General features: G+C 34.6%; 1 protein-coding gene across 1 annotated transcript in view; it reads right to left on the bottom strand.

The window, feature by feature from the left end:
* Nucleotides 1-23,815, bottom strand: part of LOC121383901 — a 167,786-nt gene that overhangs the window by 72,703 nt on the left and 71,268 nt on the right. Inside the window, exons 6-7 of the mRNA XM_041513999.1 lie at nucleotides 16,849-17,066; nucleotides 11,711-11,818 (exon numbers count right to left, since the gene is read on the bottom strand). Coding sequence (XP_041369933.1) covers nucleotides 11,711-11,818; nucleotides 16,849-17,066 — 326 coding nt within the window. The remainder of the gene's footprint in view (nucleotides 1-11,710; nucleotides 11,819-16,848; nucleotides 17,067-23,815) is intronic.

Genomic DNA, 23,815 nt, shown 5'->3' with positions numbered 1-23,815 from the left:
ACACCGACCCTCAGTGTGATGACTGTTTCTCCCCATTGATGATCCATGCATTCCAGATGCCTGAGGGGCGGGACGTAGCCAGGCCCAGTGGTAAAGAGCTCTCTTGTTGCGCGGTCGGATTGGGATCTATCTCCGTCGGTGGGCCCAGAGGGCTATTTCTCATTCCAGCCAGTGTATCACAAGTGGTATATCAAAGGCTGTTTGTTGTATGGCTATCTTGTCTGGGATGATGCATATAAAAGATCCCTTGCTAAGACTATATATAAATATATATATATATATATATATTTGCACATTTTAAAAATATGTCTTCATACAGCAAACTAACATTTCAGTTGTTTATTTGCTGCAAAAGTCACATTAAAAAAAATTGTCATAGGCAGGCTCAAAATTACCATTGGTGGGCCTTTTCAACCACAGCAATTCTTTTTAAATTTGCCATGGGAGACAAATTCTTAAGTTTGAGTAGGCTCTTTACCACTATATCCCGTCTTAATTGCTTGTACTGATACAAGAATTGTGGGGGAAAAAAGTCACTTTAACTAGAGGGTATAGATTTTAATAAGTATATACATTCATATTCTGTAAATACACTTGGGGTGGGGGATGCTAGAACATAATTTTGCTCATCAGATGCTCGCTCATTCTGAATATGGGTGAATTGAAAAACATATTCCTTGGTATCAGTTTATAGATCCTATTGATGTGTGCTATATTAGTTTAATGATTGTAATTTGTAATAAAAATATTTATACCATTATATTTTGTGTTACTTGTTTACCCTTTGTTCACTTCACCCCCAACTGTTGGTACGCCCCAAAATATTTACAACACATCTTTGGTTACATTTTGTATTTATATACAGTCGAACTTATTAACTCGAAGTTGAAGGAGACGACGAAATAGTTCGAGTTTCAGGGAGTTCGAGTTTTCGAAATTCGTACAGCAGACCCCAAAGTGAAACTGCATTGTAGTATTATCATTTTGTTGATATCGGAAGACACGTTTATTGCTCCATCCCTGTCCCCAACACACAGATGTTATCACATTCCTTCTGTGTATATGATAAAACTAAGTAAATATTAACAGAAACGAGATAAATCCGATCAATTTGACGTACATCTCCATGTACTTTTATTGTATTTATTAATAAATTAAAATACTGAATGTCGATTAGCACTAAGTACGTTTGTTTACCAAATAAAAAATACACAATATAAATATTCACACTTAAATAGCAAATAACAAATTTGACATGATTCACAGCGTTAATTGTTATTACAACAGTTCTTTGAAGATTACAAGACTATCCGTACTTTCTGTAATGAAGCCCGTTGCCGTGTACAAACACCGACAACCAGGCATGTAGGATCATTTCGTTCCACATAGTCGGCGATCTATTACTCTGTAATCGATAGCCGAGACCAGTCGGGGCACTCACGCTTGGTTTGTGTGACAAATCATTTTTCTTTAAAGTATTACCGGTACAGTTAAAAGGCTCAGTCACTCCACAAACTTCGAGTTTTGGAAGTGCAATATCCCTTAATTTTTTATGGTGGGACCAACAAATTACTTTGAGAGATAGAGTTTTTCGAATGTTCGAAGTTTGAGTGTTCGAAGTCTGTTATTACTAGTTTGTATAGCAGTTTGGCCTGGACCGCCGTTTCACTTCGAGAGATCCGACGTTTTTGAAAGATCGAAGTTTGAGTTATCGAAGGTCGACTGTATTTATATTATAAAAATTGTTTTGTATTACTTTAACTGGGTGTGGAATCAAGGCTTTTCGTCCCATGCCAGTTAATTTCTTTTCAAAATGCTGGTCTTTTCTTTTGAATTTTTTTATTTTATTTAATTTAAACCGACACAGGACAATTCTTGGATAGGATATTGACATACCTTTAGGGATGGATTGCTTTGCATGAAGATTAAAATGGACATTTATTTTGATTACAACAAACACAACTTATATTGTGGGTTTTTTTGTGGGGTTTATTTTGGGGGGGCGGGGGGGGGGGGGGGGGTTCCGACCATCATATTGTGGAAGTGTTTGTGACTGGTATGTATCACAGAGTCCATACTGGGAAGAAGGAACACAAGCCATATTATTACTTTTTTTCAATTCCGTCCTCGAGTACGATCACCCTCAATTCCCACGGGCCTGGGAGGTCGAATCTGTTCGCTGGGTTATTAGGTTTTTTTAAATGTTATGCTTTTTGGGGGGAGGGGGGGGGGGGGCGGGGCAATAAAATACAACATTACATATGTGCTATTTGATCCACGCTAAGTCTATTACTGTTTTATGATACTTTTTTCAGGAGCTGCCAAACGTTTTCGGGAAAGTAGTGTATTGTAGTATTTACTTCTTTTTTTTCTTCTTTTTTGGTGTGTGTGTGTATGTCTTCGTTAAATGTGTCAAAATATCGCTAAAAAGTTTGCAAATCGCCAAATTTACCAACCATCCAACGATCGCTAATCACTGGTCCTTTCATCTGCGAGCTGCATTATTAAATAAATGTGTGTTAGCTTCATTTCCAAAAGGAACATGGGGACAGGTTTTATCTGAGCATTTAATGTTGCAGGTGTATTTTTTCTAGCATCCATTTACCTTTTCCTGCACTAACTATACCAATATTACCTGTATACGTTTACTGCCGATTTGACCAACAATCACGACGATCGCGGGTGACATACCGTTTGTTTACGAGCTTTGTTAAATAAGTCTATTAGTATGTTTTATGATACTTTTTCAGGAGCTGCTAAACATTTTTGGAAAAGTAGTATATTGTAGTATTTACTTTTTTAAAATAATTTTTTGTGTCTTCGTTAAATTTGTCAAAATGTGGCTAAAAAGTATTGTACATGTATCTGTATATTTGTGTTTTCTAGGACTGTTGTTGATATCTCTCTCTACTGTTGTTGTTCGTGTGTGGCTGTTTTTTTCTTCATCTTTTTTTTTGGGGGGGTGTGTTTTTTTCAATGTTAATACATACAATTTGATTTGAGAAAAACAATCCTTTTTTTTCAATTTTGTTTTAATTTTTTTATGTCAAATATATTTACATACTAATTTGATCCATTTAATATGACTTGGGGAAACACCCCATAATGAAATATGCCTCTTTTTTTCACCAGTATAGCTATACACGCACCATTGTTCATTTGTACCGCCGATCTTACAAACGATCGTTGGTTGTTTTCTCTACGATATATGTGTGTTACGTGATTTGCAAAAGGAACTTACGTACAGGTTTTACCTGGAGCTGTTGTTTTTGCATGTGTATTCTCCACTAGCTGTACAAATATCATTATACATGTATGTTAACCACCGATTTGACCAACGATCAGGAGTCGTTTTATATGCGAGCTGCTTTTGTTAATATGTACATGTGTGTTAGCGTGATTTCCAAAAGGATCTTGGATATAGGTTGTATCTAGTGCTAGTGCGGTTGTTGTTGTGGACCCAGTATATCCCCCCTATCCCCCAATTACATTTCCTCTATTAGCTGTACCAATATCATTATACATATTTACCACCGATCTGACTAACGATCCTGGGTCATTTTTTGATCAAGTATATTATTTTCATGTTAATTTGATCCATACAATTTGATTTTGAGAAACTTCTTAAGATTTATTTCATCCACGCTAAATCTCTTACTGGTTTAAAACTTTTTTTCTCTCTTTTTTTCAGGCGTTACAGTAAGTGCAAAAACTAAATAACAAAGAACACAAGAAGAATCTGGTATATTTTGAGTAAAATGTCATGTCATTTCCATGTTTATTCAACGTGATATTATTATCAATGGAATAAATTTTATGTTAATAATACGGGCGTAGGAAGGTGTGTATATATATATATATATACAGTGGACTCTGTCTAAACCGGATTCTGTGTAATCCGGATCTCTGCATAAACCGGTCCATTTCTAAAGCCCCGTCCATCTACCGTTTATCTCTTAGGTATAAATCTCTGCCTAATCCGTACTCTGTCTACTCCGGACTCCGGATCAAAAATCAAGAACATGCATTAATTACCTCTGTCTACAACAGATTGGGATTTGACTGAACGACGGGCTGCTTAAATTAGTTGAACAATGATCGTCACTTGCCGAATAATCAGGATGCCATCACAAGATCAAATACAAAATGTAATCACACTGTGTGAAGTTTACTCTTATTGTGGTAGGCCGTTAAGATCTGGATTTTGTATTCAAATAATTTCATACGTACGAATAAATGATGTTTTAGGAAATAAAATGAAATTTAACCTAGTACAAATATTAGAACGACCAGAAACACATTTAATATGCAGCCACTAATATTGTATGCAGAAAAACATATTTGATATGTAATTACAATCGTTAAAAGTCTCCGTTAGTGGATAACATCTTAAAAATTGCAGCAAACTCGGGAATGTCTCTTTAGGTATATTTTTATGTCTGTGAAATAATCTATTGCAAGTCTGGCTTGTATGACTGTATTTCCCAACCATCCATGGGTTAAAATGTCATTGTTGATCGTGAGTTGTCGATCATTCAAGAACCAAAACTCTGGATGAACTCTGTCTAAACCGGTCCTCTTTGTAAACCGGACTATTTCGACGGTACGAAGTGAGTCCAGTTTAGACAGAGTCCACTGTATATATATATATCGCTACCCCCCCCCCCCGCTTCCTAAGCCAGTGCTAAAAGGTACCTACATAACGGCTCCATTCTTCCACTTTCCCCTTCACTGTTTAGAAGGTCGAAAATGTGACATTTTAAACCCGAAATTCAAATTACATGTATGAAATACATGTATTTTCATCTCGCAGATGAAAGAACAGACACCCCCCCCCCCACCCCCACCCCCAACACACACCTTTGAAATACACTCTACGGCCATTGTTATAGGCTATATCCCTCACCCACCCCTCAAAACAAATCAAAATAAAATCTCAATTTTCACTTCAATTTTATTATTTATAATTATGCCCCCCCCCCCCCATGATAGCACATACCACTGCCTTAATAGCTGGAACAAGAAATAGTCCCACTGGTGGGGATCGACAATGATCCCGACCTATCACACATTTTTAATGATATCACTATTAATTTTTGGCATATTGAAATGAAAATATACACACGTATTCTATAATGGACTGGCTACTTACTAAATATTTTATTTATGTTACCATGGCAACAAGTACAAAGTTCAAAAGATTTGTTCTTTGATACTACTTAATAATTTTTTTATTTTAAGTTAACAAAGTTCTTGTAATATAGGACTATATCTTTATTTATTAACTATATTTATGATTTTAATGGATTTTTACCCCAGAAAACACCTTTATTTGATAAAAAAATAAAATGGCATGAAATGATCAGTACTATTAGTTTTGTTTCATCATAATTTTCGACAGTTTTAAAAGTTTTAAACATTTTTTGTTAATTATTCTTCAAATTACACACACCTTAAGAATATTAAATGTCCTTTAAATTAATATAAAGTTTATAATTTTTAAAATCTGTTACCATGGTAACCACTGCAAATTGGGTAACTGCCAAAATAGAAGCAGGTTTACTTTTACCAAAATTATTGAATAATGGTATTATAATCCTCTGTCTGTTAAACAGACCCTTATACAACAAGAATGCATCTGATTAATATTAAGGTCCTGAGGTCAAAGATCATGTACATAGCTAATAATGAAAACAGTAGTTTCCATTGGTTTACATACTAAATCATTTAAGAAATTTCTTCAAACATCTTACTTATGAATTTCAAACTAGGCAAACTAACTAATGCACATATTACTTTGTAGGTCATAGATTATCAGGTCAAAGGTCAAGGTCACATAAAAAAAAGAGGCAATTATTGGGCAATTCTAACAATAAAGACGCAACTGTTGGGCATTTCTCACTAAACTTCTTATAAAAATTGTTAAACAAACTGACCTAAAACTTCTACTATGCATCACCAATCTATATTTTGCTTTTGGGGTCACCAGGTCAAATGTCAAGGTCACAATGACTAGAAAGAATCAATTATCAATGTATTTCTTATAGAACCGTTTAATTAATTGACCTTACACTTCTCAACTTATCAACTTCAAACCACGCAAACTAACTAATGCACATATTACTTTGTAGGTCATACATTATCAAGTCAAAGGTCAAGGTCACATACAAAAAAGGCAATTGTTGGGTATTTCTAACAAAAAAGACACAATTGTTGGGCATTTCTGACAAAACGTCTTACAAAATTGTTAAACAAACTGACCTAAAACTTCTACTATGCAACACTGATCTATATTTTGCTTTTAGGGTCACAAGGTCAAATGTCACGGTCACAATGAATAGAAAGAATCAATTGTCAATGTATTTATTATGGAACTGTTTAAGAAATTGACTATAAACTTCTATCTTATGAACTTCAAATTAGGCAAACTAATTACTTTGTAGGTCATAGATTATCAGGTCAAAGGTCAAGGTTACATACAAAAAAAGGCAATTGTTGGGCATTTCTAACAAAAAAGAAACAATTGTTGGGCATTTCTGACAAAACTTCTTACAAAATTGTTAAACAATCTGACCTAAAACTTCTGTGTAACACTGATGTATATTTTGCTTTTAAGGTCACCAAATCCAATGTCAAGGTCACAATGAATAGAAAGAATCAATTGTCAGTGTATTTCTTATGGAACCGTTCAAGAAATTGACCTGAAACTTTTACATCATGACCATTATGCTAAGCAGATCCATATTTTGCTTTCTTTCAGGGTTACAAGATCAAAGGTCAAGGTCACAGTAAAAGGAGACAAATTGACAATGTATTTCCTACAAACTGTTTAACAAACTAACATTAAACTTCTACTTTATGACTTTTATATTAGACTGATCCATAACAATCTAGCTTTTGGGGGTCACCCAGTCAAAGGGCAAGGTCATATTTTGCTCATCGTGTCACTACCAAACTACATGTATTTAACAAACCAGCGGGGGCTGAAGGCACAGAGTCACGCCCCCAATTAAATATTTTTAACTTAAATGTTATAAAATTATACACACATACATACACAGCTGTCCACACACCCCTTCCCCCCATGTAACAAACTGACCTCAATTGTCTGCTGCATGACCTTAGTGCTAGATAGCCACATATATTGGGTTTGAGTCATTAGTTAAAGGTCAAAGTTACTTACATAAAAATAAAAAATTCAAAGTAGTTTTTTTTACAAACCATTCAACAGATACCACTATCACGTGCTAAATGATTTTATGTCATTATCAGTAAAACATTAGATTTCTATGTATTGCTGTTAAAATCACTGAGAACAAACACCACAAAATCCTCATGTAAAGAGTAATTTTAGAACGACTTTTAAGGTCACCGAGTCAAATATCAAGGTCACTGTACATAATTTTGTAAAAGAAGATTTTACTGCAATCCATTTGACATATTCATCTAAAACCTGTAACACGAAGATGGACAGGCTTCACTGAGATCTTTAGGTGCAGATCACTGCGAAATAAAAAAAAATTGTAATGCAAAATATTGCACTTTTAATACCCCGCTCTCTTTCACCCTCGCAATAAAATATAGAATATCAGGTTTCTACGTTTTGATAACGTGGTTATTTGGCGAGGTTTGGATAGCAGTGTAACAGGCGAGCTTCAGCTCCAAACGTAGTAACCCGATATATATATTTTTTATTATGCAACCCTTTTCAAGTTATATTTTTGTAATGTTTCGGTCAAAAGCAGTATAGAAACGCATTCCACAATTCCCCCCTCTCCTTGAGAGGCTTATGTAAACAGGCATGATGGAGACAGGGCTCTATTCCACCCCCACCCCCCACCCCCCAACACCACCACAATAATTCTCAATCAAAGATAATATCGTAGTAACTCTTAAGGCAAAGATGAATTTTATTTGTAGAATGCAGGAAATTGCATTTCAGGTCATCTAGTTTTCAAAAGTTTATGAGGGAGTATACCCCGAACCCCCTAAAAATATATTTCCACACTCTATCTGTCTCTGTCGGTCGGAAAGCCCGAAACCATGGAAACTAAATGTTTTCGATGTCAGTTTTATTTTAATCTAGTGTTCATCATTAAAATAATTTATCTTGGGTGTCAGATATTATTTTGACCGCCTTTATAAAAGCGAAACTACTTTTATCAGTTAGCGATGTCAATTCATTTGAAGAATATAAAAATAAAACGAACAGAAAATTTTATCCCAAGTTAGGGGATTATTTCCAAAAATCTTTCTTCTTTTTTTTAAATCTCTTTAAATTTTTATTAAAATATAATTACGAAACTATGTATCGGTTCAGGCGTGCATGCAGGGTAGTGTTTCAGGGTGGAAACCCATCCGTATTCAAGGACATTTTCTCTTCCTCCCCCCAATATATTTTCCGGAGCATGACCCCTAAAAACTGTGCTTGTCAGAGTAATAACCCCCTCTCCCCTCCTCGTTAAAATGCCTGCATACAAGCATAACCACATCTACTGGACTAATGCAAATGCAGCGCCTTGCCGCTCCATAATTATATGTGTGACATGCTATGTTCGGATTTTGTGATTGGTTCCTAAAATTGAGGAAGTTCAAAGCAATCCCCTCTGCGGTCCTATCGGCCTTCCCGAACTTGTGAGAAAACATAACCTACCGGTAGTTTCGTTTAATGTAACAGTGATTTGATGGGAGTTGGGGAGAGAAACAGTATCGAGCGTAAATGCAGTTCACCTTTATTAGTGCAACAAAAACAATTCCTATTATTATTTATTTTTGTTTAGGCAATTCATCTTTGTGAATAGCTATATATACGCCTGTAAATCGCATGCAAAATTACACTGCATTACTGTACCATAAAGTTTAGTGATTTTTTTATAAAGTAAAACAATAATAACTTAATGATTTAATAACGCATGTAACATCGAAACAAAAACAAACCAAAAAGAAAAACAAAACAACACAAGAACACTGATATTCGTTGATACGTTAGCATTACTGACATCTTTCGCGATAAAAGGAAGTGGTACTTGTGCTGTCAAATGATCCATTTTTGTAATAAATGTCAACTGCTTTATAACATCTAATATAACATCAACAAATCATTTTTTAAAAATCAATTGGGAAAGGGGAAACAATAACATGATCAGCTGTCGAAAATGGCGCGAATGTCCTTTTGGGTACCAGACGTCGTCAGGTCGTTCCATATAACTACGTTTGAGTAATATTTGAAGTGAAACTACACTGTTCTTGTAATTCTAGTGATATAGCAATGTATAATACAGTTCGTAATAGCATGTGGGTAGGCCTACACTGAGGAATAAAAACTGCAACATCATAGAACAAACGCATCTTTATTTTTTTATTTTTTTAACATTTACAATAAACACCGATTCTCAGCTGTCAGTTGTCTATATTTTTGAGGATTTTATGCACCTATTATCCATAAACGTTTTCATATGTAAAAAAATTAAAACAGCAAAACCATAGCGACGCTATGACGACGGTTCCATATGACGTCATAATACTTGACCTAGAACGTGTATATATGTCTGCAGCACTCTATGGGTTAACTGCCTGTGACTGGAATTTTTGGGGGGTTTTGGGTTTTTTTTAATTATGTTGTAAGACATTGTCTTGATTATTTTGATAGTGTTGGGATAGTTACTAGAGATGAGCGATATTAAAATTGGAGGATCGGTATCTGTATCTTGGGGATGATTTACCTCTATATCGGTACGGTATTTAGTATAGATACAATACTAATACTGATATCGAGCAGTATTTTCAGCAACCTAGGGAGACACCCCAACATCAAATAGGCCTAATTAACGAGCTACTCTCAACTCACTAAAATCAAAACCTGTTAGCTCTTTTGACCGACCGCTCAAAATTGCGCCAAATTTCCTTAATAAAAATTGCGCACCTTTTCTCTTTGGCATTTTTTTTGTTTTTTGTTTGTTTGTTTGTTTTGGGTTTTTTTGGCTCCTTCAAAATTCCATAGCACCACTACCCCCGCACCCTCCCTCCGCCTGTTACCGACTACGGTCGGGCTACTGGTGTTCCCTTGCACCTGCCAGTGCAGGCAGTCCCTCCTCCTTCCCACCTCCACCTTTTCTGTCCTGGACGGAGGAGCCAGCCTTGGCCGGTTCTTGTGCCCAGGACAGGCGTGCGCTACAACGGCTTGCTCTGAATAAATAATAAAATTGAAGTGAAAATTGAGATTTTATTTTGATTTGTTTTAAGGGGTTGGTGGGTGAGGGATATAGCCTATAACAATGGCCGCAGAGTATATTTCAAAAGTGTGTGTTGGGGGGAGGGGGGAGGGCACGTTTGCAGTCTCTGCAGATACCACCGATCAAGCATTTAACAGGAAATTTTCCAAATTTTTTTTACTAGTCTATGGTTGGTTCGCGTATAGTATACTTGAAAAGTATTAACGACTTATACTTCACTTATAAGTGAAAAATATAAGTCATTTCCGTAAGAGTATATATAGGTATATGGAACAGACCTATCCCATAAAAGTAACCTATACAAGATATTTCTATCTTTCATATGCTATGATGTCATTGCATTTAACATAAGGAATATGATGTCATTGGTCAAATATGATGTCATTTCAATGCGAGTCAACTGATATATAAGGAATAACTGGTTACTGTATAAAGATATCAGCTTTATCCTGTGAAGGTTAGAACGGCGAATGCAGTAAGGCTTTCCGAGCAGTATTCATGATTCAACCTGAGCAGGATATAATGCCGATATCTTAAGACAGTAACCAGTTATTTTTACTTTTATCCTGCAATCCTACAGGAATAGTAGGAAAATCATTATTTATTCCATTTTTGTGTACGCAAATCAAGTTTCGTCAGCTTAGAAAGTCTTTTGCCGTATGACGTCATGTATCTTGTATGACGTCATGTATCTTGTATGACGTCATTCTTTGTAAGCTACATTGTGCAACATTCAAAAAGTGTTTCTAAACTCTAAATAAATATACACATTTTGTACTGTTATCGCAAAACTAAAAGTTATTTGTATTTACTGTACTTCAACAAATGAGTTAAAGAGTATGTTTATTGAAAATCTAGTCTGAAATACTCGAGTCGAGTCGGGCTTACATCACGTGGCTTATATTTTTGGTCAGTGACCGAAAAATATAGAGATTTATGTAGTCATCATATCTTGCCAATGTATACAGTATTTGTAGGATAAAAGGTCACTATATCAACATTTTGTTATAAAAACCTTCATTATAAAAGCTATTCTATTTTATTTAACACATGAAACAAACACTGCAAATATGATAGTGTAATTTATTTATAATAAAATAATCAAATTACTTTTTCGGTCATCTTTGTATGTTTATGTCGAAATTTCCACCACCTCGGGTGTACTTTTTCTAACCCATACGACCACAAGTCTTATATATTCTCTCATCCCTAGTGTGATACGATAGACACACATATTCATACTCATACGACCACAAATCTTATATATTCTCTCATCCCTAGTGTGATACGATAGACACATATATTCATACTCATACGACCACAAGTCTTATATTCTCTCATCTCTAGTGTGATATTTCCACCACCTTGGGTGTACTTTTTCTAACCCATACGACCACAAGTCTTATATTCTCTCATCTCTAGTGTCATATGACAGACAAATTCACCAAATTCAACTATAAATCGCATTTGTGACATACCTCCTTATCATTCTCCCGATTCCTGAATGTGTAGGTTATTGTTGGGTTTTCACACATGTAGCCTTTTACAAAGATACCAGTTACCCTAAAGAGATGCAATAGCTTTACCTGAAATAAATATAATAGTGCCTATAATCAAGCGAGAAATTTACAGGTGTGTGGTATTACTGGTATACCGGTATTGTTTTCTGTTGTGGTATGTACTATACCGGTATACTGCGGGACTTTCCGTGGACGATAACATTACGGAAATTTCTGAGAAATAAATTATCAGTGTCATGGAACAAAATACATAATTTCGAGAAATTATTTAAAAAGTATCCAGTGTTAATGATTTTTTATGTTCCATTAACAAATCTTTGAAAAAAAACCGGAATTTCCCAAAGTATCTAGAATCTCAAAACGTTGCCACTAACAAAAACTTGGTAGATGACTAGTTTGTTGTTCGCAACACACATGTGATATTGGACATTTGCACGGCTTGCCCTGTTCGAAGTCGCAAAAAATAATAAAAATTGGCAAAAGAATTTTCGATTTGGCGGAAAAAAATGAGAATGTTTTTTAATGCCGATTTTTTGTCATCAAACATGTTTTCAACCAATTTTGTTCCACAGATATGCCTTGCGGTATGAATAAGTGCAATTTGCATGTCCGGGTGACCAGTCCACTATTCAATAGTAAAGCTACAAAATAAGATTAAATAATATGAAATACTGTTCAAAACATGTTGAATTGTTGATACTAAATGTGTTATTACTAGCTACAACTAGGTTTTTTTATTTTTTATTTGTCATGTTTCTAGTGTTTTGTCGTGTGAGATAATGTTGTAAAATCTAGGTCTACCACTGGGATACGGCCCGTCCTAGACATCAGGGCCATTAAAATAGTACATAACGCTGGAAGGATGGGTGGTGTACGTCCAAATGTTTCTAGTGTTTTGTCGTGTGAGATAATGTTGTAAAATCTAGGTCTACCACTGGGATACGGCCCGTCCTAGACATCAGGGCCATTAAAATAGTACATAACGCTGGAAGGGTGGGTGGTGTATGTCCAAATGTTTCTAGTGTTTTGTCGTGTGAGATAATGTTGTAAAATCTAGGTCTACCACTGGGATACGGCCCGTCCTAGACATCAGGGCCATTAAAATAGTACATAACGCTGGAAGGGTGGGTGGTGTATGTCCAAATGTTTCTAGTGTTTTGTCGTGTGAGATAATGTTGTAAAATCTAGGTCTACCACTGGGATACGGCCCGTCCTAGACATCAGGGCCATTAAAATAGTACATAACGCTGGAAGGATGGGTGGTGTACGTCCAAATGTTTCTAGTGTTTTGTCGTGTGAGATAATGTTGTAAAATCTAGGTCTACCACTGGGATACGGCCCGTCCTAGACATCAGGGCCATTAAAATAGTACATAACGCTGGAAGGGTGGGTGGTGTATGTCCAAATGTTTCTAGTGTTTTGTCGTGTGAGATAATGTTGTAAAATCTAGGTCTACCACTGGGATACGGCCCGTCCTAGACATCAGGGCCATTAAAATAGTACATAACGCTGGAAGGGTGGGTGGTGTATGTCCAAATGTTTCTAGTGTTTTGTCGTGTGAGATAATGTTGTAAAATCTAGGTCTACCACTGGGATACGGCCCGTCCTAGACATCAGGGCCATTAAAATAGTACATAACGCTGGAAGGGTGGGTGGTGTATGTCCAAATGTTTCTAGTGTTTTGTCGTGTGAGATAATGTTGTAAAATCTAGGTCTACCACTGGGATACGGCCCGTCCTAGACATCAGGGCCATTAAAATAGTACATAATGCTGGAAGGGTGGATGGTGTATGTCCAAATGTTTCTAGCATTACAGGTGGTGGGTGAGTGTACTGAAGAACGTTACGTAAAACACTATTTTTTATTACTCAATTTTTTTATTTTTTTTTTGGGGGGGGGGAGGGGGGGGGTCATAAACACTATGTCAAGGCAACACTGTTTAAACTTTAACATATTAACATAGGTAGTAATAACTAGCTGAAAACATAAAACAATGATTATAAATCAATTTGAAGTATGTGTGTTAGTAAACTTAGCTTAAAACGTATGTCCCAAATGTCCGATTGTCACTCTGTAGGCAGTGATGGTTTGGTTGGACCTGTTCTCAAGTAACTCATTCCATCATAAGTGGTTAGCTCAAGAAGGCCTACTCTGCTGTTCTAGAGCTAGACGGACATTTGGACAGTTACTGCTGCTCTCTCAGTCAGAGATAACGAATACACAGAATTTCTGCCTTCCACCTGGTAGGCAAAGATTCCCGCTCTAATATCACAATGATACTATGTTTGACGTTAAATACCATTATATTGATAATATTTGAGTTCGTGATAACAAATATTTCACATATTAATGCGCTAATGCACTAATGTTTCTAAACAAGTGCATAAAATAAATTCAGTAATCCAGATAATGACTGGAAATGACACACTACATGATTTATTCAGACATTCATAGGTTTATGAAGTTTGTTTATTCTTGAAACTAAATTGATGTTAAGCCGATTTAACTTGAACTTGAACAATAATACATTGTAGCAAACTGAAAACATAAAGGGATCTGTTTGCCTGGGCCATCAACTGAAATAAAAGTAGCTATAAAAAGTTACTGGTAGTTAATAGCTACTAATATAATTAAAATGGTGATAATAGAACACATTCCTTTAAACTGTCATTTTCATTATTTTTCCAGTTCAACTGAAATGGTAACTACAGAATTCATGCATCTGTTATGTTTATTTCATTTACTTTACAAGGTCTTAAAATACAACAAGGCTCTACAACTATGTTCTACCTATAAGTATTAGCTATTCTCTAAATGAGATTTTTAGTACTGCTTAATGCTTACTCAACTTTAGAGGGAAATAGAGTGTAAACTGAATCAGTCAAAATCTCTACCAGTATTTCATTGTAGTATGTCATATATGTTTGGCCCCCAATTTCAAAGGCACGTAAATGACATTGTATGTTGAGCTGTTATTGTATCACTGAATCGCAGTCATTAGTATGATTTCATTACTAATGTGGTATACCATGGTACATTACAAAAAAACGTGTATACCTTGGTACGTTTTTTTTCGTGGTACCCAAGCCTAGAGAAATTAGTTAAAAAGATCCTTACTTTTTGTTCTAAAATACATACACATTTTATCTTACTATACTAATACAATTCTGACTTTGCAATAAAAAAATGTTTTATTGAACATATGTGTGATACAAAATCTCACATGTAATACATGTTTACCCGAATGATGTCATGTCCACAAGTCCAAAATATTGGACCTGATTATCAGCGTTCCATCAATTCCATTAACTTAATTGAACCATCTTTTTAGATGAAGTAAGTTGTGTTATTGAATTAAAACTCTTATCCGCCAAGCTTTAAAACCAGAAAACGTCATCACTGACCCAAGTTTCCAACGTACATGTAAAATATGTAATTTTGAACCTACAATTATTCAACCTCAAATTGTAAAAAACCCATCTAATTTAACACTATTTTGATGTGTGTCATAGTTTAGAGGACATATTAGTGAGTCTATTTACCAAAATAAAATTTACAGAAGAACTTATTATTATTTAACCAAAATGTTTTTTATTAAATCCTATGATCACGATCCATGACGTCATTGTTTATGACAGTTTATTTTCACTTTCAATCGACAACAAGTAATCCATCATCTACTTCAAAGTCTGTATTATCAGTTATTTTTGGTGAATACATCCTTTACAAAGCTTCAGTTTTCATTACATAATAATGTCCAACATGTTTTAAAAGAAATAATTAAATAACTAGTAAGAAATTGAACCCATGTGTGCGTTATGTCATCAATGACATTTACACAAATTTAGACCGTTTTTTGTTTTCTTTTCAATTTTGCGATAACAACTTAAATACAAATACCAGTCAACATGTTTGATTGTCATTCTACTATGTTCAAGCGTTCACAGAATGAAGATAGATAACTCCTGTGAATGTTGACTGCAGTCAAGAATGGGAGGGAAAGAGTTAATCATAATATAGAAAGGTGGTATGTAATAAATACAGAACAACCCACCAGTTGTTTTGCCATGTTAGTGATTATCACTTATAGTGTGCATGATTCATACCACTACGCGGTCTCGTGGTACAATATTCTTGCGCACTATAAACTTGTGCAATAAATAACATGACAAAACATCTGGTATGTGGTTCTGTCCACATATGTCACACAATACAGAAACCAAAATGTATATATAGTAATAATAATTTAATGTACATATATATGTAATAATACCAGCTAGCGCTATCCATCCTACTCTGTTATCCTATTCGGAATTGGCATCAAATTTCACCGATACCGAAGTGCAAATGGCAAAACTGAATTAATGGAGATGAAATATGCTGCTCAGTTAGATTAATGGGTACCAGCTGACAAGAATATTGATATCCCATTTGGAGTGGACTTGAAAGGTCACCTATGTCAGAGCCATTAGCAAGAATGACATGACAACAAGATATGACAGAGGACAGTAGATGACCCTCAGTTAAGCTGGCGACTGTGAATAAAAGAAGTCTGCTGTGACTTCTTTTATTCACAGTCGCCAAACAGAGATCCACCCACAGACAGACATGGGTTGTACACGAACCAGAGCCTGTCAATATTATAACTACCAGTTGTGAAATACATAATGATGAAAAGTCAATTGTTTAATAAACCATTATACAATCCACGTCCTTGCCAGTAGTCATACATATATGAAGACTATTCAGTTTTAGTAGGGGTGGGTGCAGAATTTACCAAATTTACAAATTTGTTTCTCCATTGGTGTCAAGGACGTTTCCCACCTAATTTAGTTGCACGTGGTTTAGTTTTGGAGAAGTTGAAAATGTGAAAGTTTACACACGACGTATGATGCATGACAACAGATGAAAACAGATAGCAATGGATAACTTGGATCTTTGGTTCACGTGATCTAAAGATATAATTTACCAAAACATCAGTAAAAATTATTTTTACATTAATAACTTGCTCGCATTAATTTCATGATTTACAATCAAGAATACATGGGCAGAAAAGACAAAAATAAACTTCTGAGTGGGAAAGAAACACAATTCACCCGCAAGAACTTATTCTTCATGGTAGGATCTGTTGGTCTCCAGAACAATCCATAAGACTCCCCCGAGTCACTTGTTAGATACGCCTTAGAGCCACGACGACTCCTTCCAGGACCAAAGGCATAGACTGATGCTAGTGATGTTTTCACCAGAGAGATTGTTGAAGTGATTTGGTAGTCATCTATACCAAAAAAGCTTGTAAACAAGTAACCATGTACAGCTGAAAACAGTAAAAAAAAAAAATCAAATAATAACAAATAGTTTGTTTTGTTTAACGACACCACAAGAGCACATTGCTTTATTAATTATTGGCTATTGGATGTAATACATTTGATAATTTTGACATATAGTCTTAGAGAGGAAACCCACTACATTTTTCCATTACTAGTAGTAGCAATGTATCTTTTATATTCACCATCCTAGACAGGATAGCACATACCACAGCCTTTGATATACTAGTCGAGTTGCACTGGCTGGAGCAAGAAATAGCCCAATGGGCCCACTGATCCAAAACCAACCGTGCCTTCAAGGGAGCACTTTACCACCGGGCTACGTCCCGCTCCTAATAATAACAAATTTCCAAACAATTTCATGTACTTTTATCTAATGAGGGACAACACCTTTGTTTTCACTTCAAATCTTATACCACTTTTATCTAATGAGGGACAACACCTTTGTTTTTCACTTCAAATCTTACACCACTTTTATCTAATGAGGGACAACACCTTTGTTTTCACTTCAAATCTTATACCACTTTTATCTAATGAGGGACAACACCTTTGTTTTCACTTCAAATCTCATACCACAATGTCGGATCAAAACATGAAGAAAGTATTTCATGTACTTTTATCTAATGAGGGACAACACCTTTGTTTTTCACTTCAAATCTTATACCACAATGTCAGATCAAAACATGAAGAAAGTATTTCATGTACTTTTATCTAATGAGGGACAACACCTTTGTTTTTCACTTCAAATCTTATATCACTTTTATCTAATGAGGGACAACACCTTTGTTTTCACTTCATATCTTATACCACTTTTATCTAATGAGGGACAACACCTTTGTTTTCACTTCAAATCTTATACCACAATGTCTGATCAAAACATTAAGAAAGTATTTCATGTACTTTTATCTAATGAGGGACAACACCTTTGTTTTTCACTTAAATCTTACACCACAATGTCGGATCAAAACATGAGGAAAGTATTTCATGTACTTTTATCTAATGAGGGACAACACCTTTGTTTTTCACTTCAAATCTTATACCACAATGTCTGATCAAAACATGAAGAAAGTATTTCATGTACTTTTATCTAATGAGGGACAACACCTTTGTTTTTCACTTCAAATCTTATACCACAATGTCGGATCAAAACATGAAGAAAGTATTTCATGTACTTTTATCTAATGAGGGGCAACACCTTTGTTTTTCACTTCAAATCTTATACCACAATGTCGGATCAAAACATGAGGAAAGTATTTCATGTACTTTTATCTAATGAGGGGCAACACCTTTGTTTTTCACTTCAAATCTTATACCACAATGTCGGATCAAAACATGAGGAAAGTATTTCATGTACTTTTATCTAATGAGGGACAACACCTTTGTTTTTCACTTCAAATCTTATACCACAATGTCTGATCAAAACATGAGGAAAGTATTTCATGTATTTTTATCTAATGAGGGACAACACCTTTGTTTTTCACTTCAAATCTTATACCACAATGTCTGATCAAAACATGAGGAAAGTATTTCATGTACTTTTATCTAATGAGGGACAACACCTTTGTTTTCACTTCAAATCTTATACCACTTTTATCTAATGAGGGACAACACCTTTGTTTTCACTTCAAATCTTATACCACAATGTCGGATCAAAACATGAAGAAAGTATTTCATGTACTTTTATCTAATGAGGGACAACACCTTTGTTTTTCACTTCAAATCTTATACCACAATGTCTGATCAAAACATGAAAAAAGTATTTCATGTACTTTTATCTAATGAGGGACAACACCTTTGTTTTTCACTTCAAATCTTATACCACAATGTCTGATCAAAACATGAAGAAAGTATTTCATGTACTTTTATCTAATGAGGGACAACACCTTTGTTTTTCACTTCAAATCTTATACCACAATGTCTGATCAAAACATGAAAAAAGTATTTTATCAGTGTGTGCATGCGTGTGCACATGTAAAAACATATCTGATGAAAAATAATTGCAGTAAATTTATAATTAACTTAATTTTCTTTCAATGTTGCACCTTACTTACACAACTTACATTTGACCTAAAGGCCATGTCCCAAATTAAGGAGAATCACCGTTAGGATTCCACAACAGCTCAAAATGTTTGGTCACATTTTCACTATGGATAGAATCGACATCACCATCAGACCAGTGGTGCAAGTTTACCCGATTTTACCTTTTTACCAGTATATTTTAATATGTTTTTGGCTTTAGATGAACTAAAATAAATATGTCAATGTTTGGGTCCATAAAAAATATGAAAAAAGATTATTTTTTAAAGCCAACTCATGTAATGTTTATTCAATGTTTATTAATTGTTATCGATAAAATTTCAACTTTCGAATACTTTTTTATGAGCTTTTGTAGACAGATTACTTCTTTTTTCATTTTAGTGTAATCGTTAGTTATTACTTTACAACATAAAACCATAGTTCTCACAGTATTTAATTTCATGTTATAAAACGTTTTAAAACATGTTGTTATGGATCGCAGCTTATTGTTTTGTCTTGACAGTTTTACATCTGGTTTTGTCATAGTGCAGTGTTCGGTTTCGTCAATATGCAGAATAGGCTATATCCCGAAATTAGTTAAGACACGAAAATACATTTACACACACACACACACACACACACACACACACACACACACGAATCTGATCATTTTCTATCAACGAAAATCAAAGTTAAAAGTTTATTTAAATTAATGCCACCACTATAGCACATTAATTTATTAATCATTCCCTATCAAATACTGGACTATCCTGACAGTCTTAGAAAAATCCCGCTATATAACAGGCCTATATGGGTTGATTTTACATAATCTATGTAAAGTTACAAATATGGTTATGCCCCCCCCCCCCCCCCCACACACACACACACACTAGAGGTTGTGTCCCCCACTCATAACATTCATACGGGCCTGAATAAACAATCTTTTATGCGCACATTCTCACAGGCAGGACAGATGAAGCAACTGTCCCACCTCCCATCCCCCCCATGTGCACTGTCATTGGAGTAGATTTTAATACTGTATAGAATCAAAAATTAGATAAATATAACTATATTCATTTAAATAATCCTCGAGCTTGCAAAGGTCTTAAATCTTATAAACAATTGTAACTGATGTGGGCCATGGAGAGTACATAACCCCAGCAGTAGGCCATATTCAAAATTATATAAATCACAAGATCAGAACTTAATAGAAATTGACTTTGAAGATGTTTTTAAAAATATGAATATCCCTAAAGTAAATAAAGAAACAGAATCAATAAAATAATGTTAGTATTACAAAATATGAAAAATAATAAATCTCCGGAATTTTGGAAAGACCTAGGAAATTTTTTCATTACAAATATTAATTACTCTTTTGACATACACAATGTAGGTGGACTTTCAATAACTCAAAAACAATTAAGGCATTATTACTCTTTTGCCTAAAGGAAATAAACCTTGTGAATTAAAAACAAAACAAATTGGAGACCAAGTTCACTATTGAATACTACGGAGCCCCTTTGGGGACATGCTGATATTTTTTTTTTTTTCGTGCGCACGAGTTAACTTTATCGTGTGCGCGCGCAATTAACTCATGCACATGAGTTATCAACTCGTGCGCACAAGATAAAAAAAAAATATCAGCATGTCCCCAAAGGGGCTCCGTAATATCCGAATAATGTTTACGCCTATACAGTCCCATTCCATTCAGACACATTTTTAACCTTCTGACTACTGCAGGCGAGATATCTCGCCCGACGTCACGTCAGTCGATATACTGTAAACTGTATACAGTGCATTCCCCAATTCATATTTCCCGCCATTTTGCACACGACACTCACCGGAAACGGAAATATAATTAAAGAAAAAAGATTTTTTTTCAAAATGATGGTTTTTGTTTAGATTTTTTCAACTGAAAATACCTTGAAATTTTGAGTTCAAAAAGTGGTTTTCGGCAAGTATTTTCGCTTGACAACAATGGCGGCACGTCGCGGTAATTTTCAGGGATCGATAGCTGATTGTAACAGCTAATTTGATAATAAATTTGATCGTTTTACCAACAACAAAAATTACCAAATATTGCAATATGAATCGTAGTTCGGGTTTTAAAAAAAATTCTGGTCAGAAAACCACAGTTATCGGGAATAATGGACATAAATACTGGACAGCTGCCACAAATGCCCGTAAGTAAACACAACTTTTTCGATTTTTTGCCTAATTTTAATCACCATTAGCCGATCTAAAATAATAAAAATTACAACAAAAAAAAACGAAAATAATACTTACTGATTCATATATGAACTTTATTTCATGTATTTATGAAACATTTAAGTGAATATATGTGAGTAAAAATTATAAACTTGTACCCACTCAACGTGGTTTTTGTTAAAAATTAATCCAGTAGTCTAAAGGTTAAATGACGCATGGACATACATATGCCATGCTTTGCTGAAAGAAAGTGCAATATTTCAGCATAAGCCATGCCAAACATAAAATATGCCTGAATAAGATGTGTTTTGTGAGTCTCCATGTTGTTTATTCTAGCCGTGTGGCCACGAGTTAATATCTCGTGCGCACGAGATAATTAACTCATGCCCACAAAATAATTATCTCGTGCGCACGAGATATTAACTCGTGCGCACAAAATAATTAACTTGTGGGCACGAGATAATTAACTCGTGCGCATGAGATATTAACTTGTGCGCACGAGATAAATATCAGCATGTCCCCAAAGGGGCTCCGTAGAATACAACATACATGTAGAAAATCATATCTGGCTGTATAGTAAATAGAATACAAAAAATCTTTACAGTAATTCATGAAAACCAGGTAGATGTATTGCAGAAAACACTAGATTATTATATGATTTGGTGGACTACACTAGTAAAAATAATATTCCGGCACTCCTTTTATTAGTTGATTTTGAAAAAGCCTTTGATTCTGTTTCTTGGTGTTTCATTTAGAAAGCACTCTCTTAAATCAACCTGGATAAGGAGGATAATGAACTGCTCAGAGTCGTCGTGGGTTAATTTTCTCCAATGTCAACTTTCTAACAAATATATTTTAATCACCAATAGACTCTGTGGCAAAAAAAAAAGAAGTCTAATATATTTGGAAAGAAGTGTTTAATATCCTGGCACACTACAAACATAAAGTTGAATTATCCGAAGATAACAAACCCTCTGAACCATGTTGGTATAACTCATTAATTAACAATAATAACATTCATCATAAAAGTTGGAATTTATAAGGCATTGCTAATATACATGATATATGTTCGATCCGGACAAAAATTTAGTTAATTTTGATACATTCTGTGAGTTTTATGGTTTCCTTTTACGATTTTTGAAGGGTTAAAAGCTGCAATACTAAACAGATTGCCCAATCTTTTAAAAAAAACTACTTACTTCAGAGTTTTCATTCTGGCCAAAGTATATCTCTACTATACTGTATAACAAACAAGGATCAAACATATATATAATGCACACTTAAGTTCATCTCTATGTGTTCCAAGATATATTTCTAGATAGGATAAGAAACTAAATACTGAAGAAGAAATTGCTTGGTGGAAAACTATTAACACTACTGTTTTTAATATGACAACAGATACTAAATTAATATGGTTTCAATATGGATTAATTCAAAGAATTCTTCCAATAAATAACTTTCTCTTTAATATTAAATTGATAACCAGTCCAAATTGCAGCTTTTGTAATAGGTATATAGAAATAATTCTCATTTACTTTTTGAATGTTCACATGTACAAAGCTTAATTAATTTCATTTCATTTCAACTTAATTTTGTGCTTATATCCAATTAAGGTTCAAGCATGGCACACATCTCAGCTATCTGGGCTGTCTGTCCAGGACAGTGGGTTCGTTGTTGGTTGGTTATAGTGGTTAGTGCAGGGGACAATATTTTGAAATCTGAGATAACCGGAAGTTGGTTCGCATGGTTATTACCTAGGCAACCAATTGTTCGGTTATGTGAATTATATTTGCGTAACCTGTGGGTTACGTGATCAGTTATCTGAAAATTACATTGAAATTATATTTAAAATATATAATGTTTAGCTCAAACATAAAATTAAAAACAAAATACACAAGAAAACATTTTATAAAACAGTTTTTTGAATGCTTGAAAATCGAAAGAAGTGACTTGTAGATGTTTTTCGTATGATCGTAGCATTGTAGATTTTTTATTATTATTTTATTTTTTATTTTTATTATTATGATTATTATTATTATTATTCAATCACCACTTGCCATCGGGATCGCAAAAAGTAATTTTAGTTGCCTGAATCTAAAAAACACTGTCCTTGCTTGCTAAAGTTAACACTTGTAAAAGGACTAAATATCAGTCCCAGTACCAAAACAAAATAGATACATTTGAAGGGAAAATGCCCATTCCCTAGTTCCTCTGAAGAATAAGGCACAACACTCACTGGTACATGACTACACTAATAAAATAAAAAAATATTAATAACAAGAAATAAAGGCTACCATTTGTCACTGATAGTATGTAAAACTGACAGATTAAAAAAAACAAACACTAAAAAACCCAAGCAACAAATGTCCAATTCCTCTGAACTACATGTTGTATAAAACAGGCTACTCATTGGTGCTTGATTAGATTAATAAAAATAAATCTTATAATAACATAAAATGAAAGATCACAATTTTACATTGATATTCTGCGGTGCCGATGCTACGTTAAAACTGTT

Source organism: Gigantopelta aegis, chromosome 10 (assembly GCF_016097555.1).
Source record: "Gigantopelta aegis isolate Gae_Host chromosome 10, Gae_host_genome, whole genome shotgun sequence".
NCBI classification, from domain to species: domain Eukaryota; kingdom Metazoa; phylum Mollusca; class Gastropoda; order Neomphalida; family Peltospiridae; genus Gigantopelta; species Gigantopelta aegis.
The sequence above is the reverse complement of the archived record's forward strand: the minus strand, read 5'-3'. Positions and strand labels throughout refer to the sequence as shown.